Genomic DNA, 11130 nt, shown 5'->3' on the forward strand with positions numbered 1-11130 from the left:
CCATGACAAGGCCATGTGGGAGAGTTCTGGTGGACAAGGCGAGCCAGAACTCAAGGGGTGCCCCTCTGGGCCTGCCTAAGCATCTACCCCAAAACCAGAGTCTGTTTTACTATTTCACGACTTTCACCAACTCCTCTGACGTTAACGGGCGGCTATCCCCGACCACCTTTCTCTGTAAGAAAATCAACTTAAAACTCTAGTTAATAAGTCTCCTGGGCATAATAGGAGTGTTTCAATTCAAACCCCTCTGATGACTTTCTAGCTTGCCTGACAGGTTTGTTCAGATTCACAGCCTCCCAACCACGAGAGGCACAGGAAGCTTAAGATATTCTAACAATGCAGAGCTTCTCAGAGAGTTAAAGTTGTTAAATAGAACTAGTAGAGGATTTCTTTGTTGAGCTAATGCTTGCTACCAAGTTTCCATATCCCTTACCTACTGTGTCCCTGGGAGTGTATTGATTAATATAGTTGGTGTATAGAAATGTAAGTAGTAGCTTTAATGTTTGTAACCTTAGACCCTTGAGTTAGTTCTTTTCTTGTTATAGCCCACCACTTTTGCCCTATAGGTATGCAACTTTATCTAATGCATTTGGAGGATGACACCTGACTTGAGAATAATCACCTTTAGAGAAAAATAAGTTTTCTGAGGAAAAGGGTCATAAAATGTTAACAGGCTTCCTAGCCAGAAGATGATGTAAATCACCTAAAACTTTTGCATATGATAAGTTTGCAGGAAGAAAGCCTGGCTTCGATAAGGATCAAGGACTGCTGACCTTGCATGACTCTACCCCTTCCCCCATTACTTTCTAGGCACAACTTAAGGTATAAAAACTACTTTGGAAAATAAAATGCAGGCCTTGTTCACTGAAACTCGGTCTCCCCATGTCATTCTTTCTTGTTTCCTTTTCCTCCTTTTCTCTTCTGTTCTTCCTTCACACCAAAATAATTGGAGCGCGGGGGTCCTCTGCGACCACTTACATGCCTGGGCTTCTAAGACCCACTCGAGAAGGTGCCTAAGGTGGGGCACCTTCTGCTATTCGACAGGGTGCCTGTGGCCTCAGTGGTCAGAGCTAACCTGATGTCACAGGTTATATTGATTTTCTGCGTAAACCAGTTATTATTGAGCATCTAATAAATCTCTGCTTTGCTGTTCTAATCGCCAACGCCGTCCTCCTGAGGGACTCCCAGTCAGGTAAGCCCCTAATTCTACTGTTCTCAGATGGCTAGGACCCCACTCGGTGCCACGGACCCCCCTACATAAGATAGGTAGGGTAAAAAAGGGTGAAAAGTAGTGAAATCTTTTCAAAGAAAAAAAATTTAAAAATTAATAAATTTTCTGACATGGGTAACACTAAAACTAAAAAAAACGGCAACTTTTTATAAAAGTAATCTTAAAACTGTTAAGTAAAAAAAAAAAAAATTAAGGTTAAGAAAAAGAATATTCAATCCTCTTTTACATTTGTACAAGAACAATGCCTCTGGTTTCCACAAGAGGGCACTGTTAACCTAGCTATCTGGGAAAAAATAGAAAAACAACTAAGAGATGATTGTGCTCAACACGGCCCAGAAAAAATTCCTACTAACACCTTTTCTCTGTAAAATATGATTTGAGATGCTTTAAGTCCTGCCCTTAAATCTGAAAAGAGATTTGCTAAAAAAAATAAAATAAAAATGAAAAAATACCAGCTAAAAAAAAAAGTGAGCCTGAAAAGGTACCTGTAAAAAAAGACAATAAAAACGGTACCTGATAAAAAAATAAAATAAAAATAAAGAGCCCATACATACCTATCAAGAGCTAAGGGCTATATTAGCTGCTATAAAAACCAGTAGTTATAAAGATTAAAAAAAAGATCAGCTTTCCCCTCAAGACAAAACAGATTTAGATGAGGCAGCAGCTCAATATCATTATGATGAAGATCAGCCTCTCCTAACAAAAAACACCCCTAAAAAAGTAAGAGATATATCTCCAGTCAGGCCATCTACCCCTAAGAGCTTCGGAGATAATTTCCCAAATAGACCATCTATAAGATCTAAATATCAAGCAGTCAAGAGATTTCCAGAACAGGAGAGGACAAATATGGGGCACTCTCCCATTCCTTCCCCCCCTTATGGGGATAAAGAACCCCTATCAATGGTCCCTCAAAAGAGGGTCATCTCAAGCCCTGATGATGAAATTGATCCCCACATTAAAGCCTGTTTTCCTATAATACATGATGAAAATAGTACGAGACGTCCCCCTTGCTGGGAGCCCATTCCAATAAAATTGATAAAAAAAACTTAAGCTTGTGCCTTATATGGGCCTACAGCCCCTTATACTATAACACTGTTAGAGACTATAGCGGCCAGATAGATGATACCTCATGACTGGAAATCAGTTGCTAAAGCTTGTCTATCTGGAGGACAATATGTGCTCTGGAGGGCTAAATATTCTGATGCTGCCCAACAACAGGCTGATGTCAACCGCAGACATGGCCTGAGACGTATTACCAAAAATATGCTACTAAAAATTGATGACTATAAAACAGTAGGAGATCAACTAAATCTAGACAAAAGGACTCTAGATCAAGTGACAGGTTGCGCCATTAAGGCCTGGCAATCATTGTCTCAAGAAAAAAAATCAATATCTTCCTTTTCAAACATTAAACAAAAACCAGAGGAACCCTATGAAGATTTTATGGCACGGCTTATAAAGGGAGTTCACAGAGTAATTTCTAACGGTGAGGCAGCTGATATACTGATAAGACAATTAGCCTTTGAAAATGCTAAATCTACTTGCCAGGCTGTCCTACGTCCTATAAAAAAGAATGGACACATAGCAGATTTCATCAGACAATGTGCAGGCATAGGGCCAGCGGTGATGCAGGGTGCTGCTATACCAGCAGCCATAAAAGGAGATTCTTATCAGCAAACAGTTCAAACTTTTCTTGCAGGCAGGAATTCCAATAATCAAGGCCGGAATGCTGGCTCGTCCAGAGCCTGCTTTTCTTGTGGCCAGGAGAGGCACTTTACGTGCACCTGCCCCCAAAAAACAGCTAACTCTTCTCAGCCAAACCCTGCCTCCAAGGCTATGACTCCCAATCTCCCTAAATCACTTTGTCCTCGTTGCTAGAAGGGATATCACTGGGCTAAAGACTGCAGATCGAGATTCCATAAAAACGGAACCTTGCTGAGTCCTGACCAACACTCGGGAAACGGGTTGAGGGGCCAACGCAGGCCCCGACAACGAATGGGACAACAACAATTACAACAACAATGAACCCGTTCATACCCTTCGTCCCATCACAGAGCTCGTCAGAGCAACCCCAGGCAGCGCGGGACTGGACCTCAGTTCCACCACCTCAACATTATTAACACCAGATAGTCCCACTATAAAAATCCCTACAGGGATTAAAGGCCCATTACCAACAGACTTGGTGGGAATTATATTAGGCAGAAGGTCTTTAAGCTGTGCAAGGACTTACTATTATTCCTGGAGTAATTGATTCAGACTATACAGGAGAAATTCAAATAATGATTTCTCCCCCAACTAAAACTATACAAATTCATAAAGGACAAAGAATAGCTCAGCTTTTGCTTCTGCCCTATCATACTGCCGTAGGGCATACTGCTACTCAAAGTGAGAAACTAAAAAGAGGGTTTGGGTCTAGTGATATGGTCTTTTGGGTAACATTACTCAAAAACACCCTATAAAAACTATCTTGGTTTCTGGCAAGTCTATTGTAGGATTGTTAGATACAGGGGCAGGTGTTTCCTGCATTGCTGGGAAAGAGTGGCCTAGTTCCTGGCCAACACATATGACTGAAAATGACTTGGTGGGAATAGGGAGAGCCCAGGCAGTAGCTAAAAGTGCAAAAATATTGGATTGGCAGTTTGAGAGTACCTGTGGAACCTTCCAGCCCTATGTAGTTCCTTCACTCCCCTTTACACTATCGGGAAGGGACGTGCTGTCTCAAATGGGAGTGCTGCTTTTCAGTCCTGAGGAGAAAGTGACCTCTCAAATGCTCCATATGGGCTATGATCCATCAAAGGATTAGGTAAACAACAGGAAGGAATAATTGAGCCAATTTGTCCAACCCCTAGACAGCTAGGTACTGGATTGGGGTATCCAAATTTATAATGGAGGCCATTGTTTTTGCTGCCGACCCCATTACATGGAAATCTCAGGACCCAGTGTGGGTAGAACAATGGCCTCTGCCTCAGGGAAAATAACTGGCAGCTAAAATGTTAATCTCTGAACAACTACAATTGGGACACATTGAGCCCTCCAATAACCCCTGGAACACTCCTATTTTTGTCATTAAGAAAAAATCTGGCAAGTGGCGACTTTTACAAGATTTAAGAGCTATTAATGCCACTATGGAAGATATGGGGGCCTTGCAACCTGGGCTTCCTTCCCCAGTAACCGTTCCAGAAGGACATAATATTATTGTAATTGATTTACAAGACTGTTTTTTCACCATTCCCCTAAATGCTGAAGATAAAAAGCGATTTGCCTTTAGTTTGCCATCAGAGAATTTTAAACAGCCTCATTTAAGGTTTCAATAGAAAGTGTTACCCCAGGGAATGAAAAATAGCCTTACTTTATGTCAAAAATTTGTTAATGTGGCTATAGAAGATATTAGAACTAAATATGAGCAAGTGTATATGATTCATTATATGGATGATATTTTTTTTTTCATTATATGGATGATATTTTAATAGCTCATCCAGACAGAGCTCATTTGCAAACTGTTCTCCAAGATTTGACTCAGGCACTGTCAGCTAAAGGTTTAAAAATTGCCCCAGAGAAAATTCAAACCAATCCACCTATAACTTACTTAGGAAGGGTTATAAATTCTGAAACAGTGACTCATGGTCCCTTACAACTAAGAAAAGATCACCTTGTTACTTTAAATGATTATCAAAAACTTTTGGGTGATATTAATTGGATAAGGCCTTACCTGAAATTAACTACTGCTGAGTTAAAATCTCTTTTTAACATTCTACAAGGGGATCCTAATCCAACTTCAAAAAGACAGTTAACTGTTGAAGCTAGGGAAGCTTTAAACAAAGTAGAAAAAGCTTTATCTGATAGCTATGTAAAAAGAATTGAATTAACAGCCGCCTGGCAATTCCTCTGCCTGGCGACTCCAACAGCACCCACGGGAGCCTTATGGCAAAACGGCCCCTAGAATAATCTATCTTCCCGCTCAAGCTAAAAAGGTAGTGGCTTCTTATCCTGACTTAGTGGCTGCTTTGATATTAAAAGGGAGGAACAGAGTATTGAGTTATTCGGTAAAGAGCCATCGGAAATTGTAATTCCATATAATAAAGAACAGCTTGATGCTCCTTTAATGTTTGATGAAAATTGGCGGATTGCTATAGGAAATTATGTTGGTCAAATTTTACATCATTTGCCTTCGCATGTTTTGCTAAACTTTATGTCTAAACATCCAGTTATCTTCCCTGTTAGATGTAAATACTCCCCCATCTCAGATGCTGAAATGGTTTTTACTGGCGAGTCAGCTAATGGCAGAGCTTCTATAGTTACAAGAGATCAGCATAAGGTTTTACAAACCCAGGAGACTTCAGCCCAGAGAGCTGAATTCACAGCTGTTATAGAGGCTTTTATTAAGTTTGCAGAGGAGGAATTTAACCTTTACTCTGACTCTCAGTATGTGGTCAGGCTGTTTCTACACACTGAGACTGCGGTTCTGCCCGAGAACAAAACTGTGGTTCTGCCCGAGAACAAAACTGTGGTTCTGCCCGAGAACAAAACTGTGGTTCTGCCCGTGAACAAAACTGTGGTTCTGCCCGTGAACAAAACTGTGGTTCTGCCCGAGAACAAAACTGCAATATTTCCCTTGTTAACTAAACTGCAGCAGCAAATTTGGAAACGAAACCAAGCATATTTTATTGGCCACATTCGGGCTCATTCTGGATTGCCTGGACCTTTAAATGCCTTAAATGATCTGGCATATTCACTAACTAAGGCCACAGTGGCTCCTGTTTTTGAAGAAGCCCGAGCTTCTCATTCACTCCACCATCAAAACACTACTGCATTAAGATATCAAATTCCTCGAGAATCTGCTCTGGAGATTGTTCGTTCCTGTTCTCACTGTCCCACTGCTGTAGTTTACCTATGGGAGTTAACCCTCGCGGTCTCAGACCTAATGTACTTTGGCAGATGGATGTAACTCATGTCTCCTCCTTTGGAAAATTGTCCTTTGTTCATGTAACCGTAGAAACTTTTTCTCATGTCATTATTGCAACTGCTCGCACTGGAGAGGCATATAAGGATGTAGTACAACATCTCTTTACTTGTTTTTCATATTTGGGTTTGCCAAAAGCTTTAAAAACTGATAATGCCCCTGCTTATACTTTTAAGTCTTTCCAAGAGTTTTGTATAAAGTTTCATATAAAACATAACACAGGCATCCCCTATAATCCACAGGGACAAGCTATAGTAGAAAGAGCACATCAAACATTAAAAATACAAATTCAAAAATTACAAGAAGGGGAATTTAAGTATAGTTCCCCCCACCAGATCCTGCATCATGCTCTATTTGTAATAAATAACCTGAATGTTGATTCATCCGGAGCCGCTGCAATGCTTCGCCATTGGTGCCCAGAACAACAAAATAAAAAGCCGTTGGTGAAGTGGAAGGACCTCCTCATTGGGCAATGGAAGGGCCCCGATCCATTATTAACTAGCGGAAGAGGATATGCTTGTGTTTTTCCACAGGATGCAGATTCTCCGATTTGGATCCCGGACAGACTGATTCATCATGTCTTAGTCCCCCAGACACCTGGTCCCCCCACTGCCTCGACCACAAAAAAGGAAGGGGCCTCCTCTATCTCCACTCCCTCCACCAATACGGGAAGTCCAGCTGACCTCGAGACAAATGACACCAGAGATCCTGGATGAACAGGAAGAGGAACCACCCACCAGACAGATGTCACAACTCTGTATAAAAGATATTGTCCCCCCTAATTCTTTACCCCAAAGGAGACCACCAGGATGCCCAGCTCGTGCAACTGAACAAGCCTCCATACCCACCTGGGGACAGATTAAGACGCTCTGTCACCAGGCCCAGAGGATAGCTTCTCCGCAGGGCTCTTCAACCTCCCCTGAGAGAGTGTTTATTGCTATGCTTGCCTTGCTATCTTGCCAGGTAAGTGCCTCCTCTCCTGCTCCAGAAAATTATTGGGCATATTTCCCAAATCCTCCAACCTTCCAAGTAGTTACTTGGAACAGTAACCCTATACAGGTCCACACAAACCAGCCTCGTCTTTTGGGAGGATCATATGCTTCCTATACAAAGGATCAATACCCTATTAATTTCAATTATACCTTTAGGGGATTAACAGACGACCTTCCTGTTTGTTTTAACTTCCCCTTTGGTCATACAGGAAGCTTTATTACTCCTACCAAAGAAGGATGTTTTGGAGCCTCTAAAAAAGCAATTCTGACAGATTCCCCAAACTTAAAATATCGGTCAGTTTGGATATTACACGCTCGTATGCCCGGGGTCCTTGACCCCTATAAATCCCTGCTTTTCAAATCTCCACCAGAATATCCAAATTGTAATAATGTTGCCCCTTCAGATGTCATATGGAACACCATAGATGGTCGCTTAGGCTATCTGATTTGGAAATCTTGTACTTATAATTCGAGAATTGATTACAGAATACCGGGAGGAGGAAATTATACAATTCAGGACTGGAGCAACCCAAATCCAGGTCAGAACCCAAAGTCCAATGATGAATTTACCGGAAAATTTGACAGTTGGAAAGAATATTCAGTTCCTTGGCCACTAGCCACCACTAGATGGCATCATAATCAATTTGTTCCTCCAATGTTGTCCTATACAGCTAAGGGCAAAACCTATTGGCAACCAGAAATTTGGAGAGCCCTTGCCGCTACTGCCTCTATTACTTTAACCCGGCCAGAAAATAATTCTATTTACTCTATTTTAGCTTGTCTACCCTCTCCTTATGTTTTTCTCTTCACTAATGACTCTAAAAGACTTAATAGACAAATGAATCTTTCAGGTGGACCTCATATACTGTCTTGTGAACAATGCATGCTCTCATCTTGTTTGACCCCCCAATATAATGTTTGTTCTTTTGTGGTGTTACAACGTCCACTCTATCTTATGGTGCCTATAACTGTAACCACACACTGGTATGATAATTAAGGTCTTGCTGTATTACAGGAGAAGGCCATGGCACCCCACTCCAGTACTCTTGCCTGGAGAACCCCATGGACGGAGGAGCCTGGAATGCTGCAGTCCATGGGGTTGCCAAGAGTCGGACACGACTGAGCGACTTCACTTTCACTTTTCACTTTCATGCACTGGAGAAGGAAATGGCAACCCACTCCAGTGTTCTTGCCTGGAGAATCCCAGGGACGGCGGAGCCTGGTGGGCTGCCTTCTATGGGGTCGCACAGAGTCGGACACGACTGAAGGGACTTAGCAGCAGCAGCAGCAGCTGTATTACAACAACTTCAAGATTTAATGTGATCACGACGGTTTGTGGGCTTACTTATCTTGGGAATCGCAGCTTTGATAACTGCAATTACTTCTGTTACTGTGGCAGCAATATCATTGACTCAACAAGTACATACTGCTCAATATGTTGATACTATGTCCAAAAATGTTTCTTTAACATTGGCAACACAGGAAGCTATAGACAGGAAGCTAGAGATGAAGATAGACGCCCTAGAAGAAGCAATAATACATATTGGAACTGAATTGCAGGCTTTAAAAGTGAGATTGGCACTGTCCTGTCATGCCGACTACCGATGGATTTGTGTAACACCCCTAAAAGTAAACGAGACAGATTATAACTGGGAAAAAATTAAAAACCATATTTCAGGTGTCTGGAACAGCTCTGACGTTGGTTTAGATTTAGGGAGACTTCATAATCAAATAACTACCATGGAACACTCCCGATTAGATTTTACTGCAGCAGGAGTAGCAGATGACTTCTTCCATACATTCGCTAACTTTATTTCAGGAAAGAACATGCTTTCTACTATTTTTAGCTATGCTAAAATGTAGCTACTCTAATTCTGCTTTTCATAATTATTCTTCCTTGTATTGTCAGAATTCTTTGACAGAGCACTCAGAATCTCGCGACTGAACTACATCTGGCTGTCTTAAGAAATAAAAAAGGGGGAGATGCCAGGAGCCAGCACAGGAGTCCCCACCCATGACAAGGCCATGTGGGAGAGTTCTGGTGGGCAAGGTGAGCCAGAACTCGAGGGGTGCCCCTCTGGGCCTGCCTAAGCATCTACCCCAAAACCAGAGTCTGTTTTACTATTTCACGACTTTCACCAACTCCTCTGACATTAACGGGCGGCTATCCTCGACCACCTTTCTCTGTAAGAAAATCAACTTAAAACTCTAGTTAATAAGTCTCCTGGGCATAATAGGAGTGTTTCCATTCAAACCCTTCTGATGACTTTCTAGCTTGCCTGACAGGTTTGTTCAGATTCACAGCCTCCCAACCACGAGAGGCACAGGAAGCTTAAGATATTCTAACAATGCAGAGCTTCTCAGAGAGTTAAAGTTGTTAAATAGAACTAGTAGAGGATTTCTTTGTTGAGCTAATGCTTGCTACCAAGTTTCCATATCCCTTACCTACTGTGTCCCTGGGAGTGTATTGATTAATATAGTTGGTGTATAGAAATGTAAGTAGTAGCTTTAATGTTTGTAACCTTAGACCCTTGAGTTAATTCTTTTCTTGTTATAGCCCACCACTTTTGCCCTATAGGTATGCAACTTTATCTAATGCATTTGGAGGATGACGCCTGACTTGAGAATAATCACCTTTAGAGAAAAATAAGTTTTCTGAGGAAAAGGGTCATAAAATGTTAATAGGCTTCCTGTTAATTGTTTCCCATGCAAATCGTCTCACTTGCCTTTTTCCCCTGTTTACCATCTGCAGACCCAGTCTCCCACCACTTGGCAACCTAGATCTCAGCAGATGTCCAAAATTTGGGAAGTACCTCTGGGATTGTCACTAAGCCTAAATAGATCTCAGGGAGCAAGAGGGAGAAGTAGAATGATTTTGATGTACCCCCCATCTAAGAAGTGCCAAAGTCAAATCCAAAGGCTTCTTAACTATTTGTAAACACATGCAACACAGATAAACACACAAATATAACATACTTCTAGTAACAGTGAAGGTTATTTAAATGAAGATAGTAGCTTATAACTTTTTAGAGGCCAGATTACCAATATCTGCCAAAAATTTTAAATATACACACCCTTTGACCTAAATTACAGATATACATGTTTACATAGATGATGTTACTGCAGAATTGTTATATACAAAAAGCCATAAAAAAGTAACTGGTTAAATGTATTCTCTCTTTAAGGAAACACAGGTGGAAATCTTGTGACCTTGGACTAGGCAATAGTTTCTGAAGATAGGACATGAACAGCACAATTAACCAAAGAAAATAATAGTCTTCACCAAAATTTGAAACTTTTTATCAAATAAATAACAAGTATCATTTCTAGGAATATATGTCTCTTCTATGATTTATATTATCACAGTTCCCTTGATTCTGACATACTGTTTCCCCCAAAAGTTGAAGCTTTTGTTAATCAAAGGGCAGTGTCAAGAAAGTGAAACAACAACCAAAAATAGGAGAAGATATTGGCAAATCATAATCTGATGAGGATCTAGTATCCAGAATATATAAAAAACTTAAAATTCAGCAATAAAAAGATAACTCAGTTAAAAATCAGAATTTAAAGAGAAATTTTTTCTTCTTTCTCCAAAGAAGAAACAACAAATGCCCAATAATAAACACTTGAAAAGATCTCAACATTATTAAACATTAAGGAAACAAAACCATGAGGTACCACTTGACAAACACTAGAAGGGCTACAATTAAAATGACCAACAATAACAAGTAGTGGTGAAGATGTGAACCAATTAGAGCCCTCACATGTTACTGGTGAGAATGTAAAAGCACAGCTGCTTTGGAGAATAGTTTGCCAGTTCCTCAAATAGTTAAACATATAGTTACCATGTGATCTACCAGTTCCAATCCTGAAGATATAACTAAGAGAAGTAAAAAGAAACGTTTATACAGAAACTTGCACGTGACTGTTGATAGCAACATAGTAAT

The 11130-nt window shown here is 40.8% G+C and overlaps 1 protein-coding gene and 1 pseudogene across 1 annotated transcript; both read left to right on the forward strand.

Annotated features, from left to right (window-relative positions):
- Nucleotides 1–5483: 5483 nt before the first annotated feature.
- LOC123464728 (endogenous retrovirus group K member 19 Env polyprotein-like) lies at nt 5484–8310 on the forward strand. The gene is made up of 2 exons (XM_045162164.1): nt 5484–5810; nt 6777–8310. Exons 1-2 carry the CDS (start codon nt 5484–5486, stop codon nt 8178–8180), a joined length of 1731 nt encoding a protein of 576 aa, XP_045018099.1. The 3' UTR covers nt 8181–8310.
- Nucleotides 8311–8491: 181 nt separating this feature from the next.
- Nucleotides 8492–10740, forward strand: LOC123328123 (annotated as a pseudogene).
- Nucleotides 10741–11130: the final 390 nt, after the last annotated feature.

The sequence above is a fragment of the Bubalus bubalis genome, chromosome 11, assembly GCF_019923935.1.
Source record: "Bubalus bubalis isolate 160015118507 breed Murrah chromosome 11, NDDB_SH_1, whole genome shotgun sequence".
NCBI classification, from domain to species: domain Eukaryota; kingdom Metazoa; phylum Chordata; class Mammalia; order Artiodactyla; family Bovidae; genus Bubalus; species Bubalus bubalis.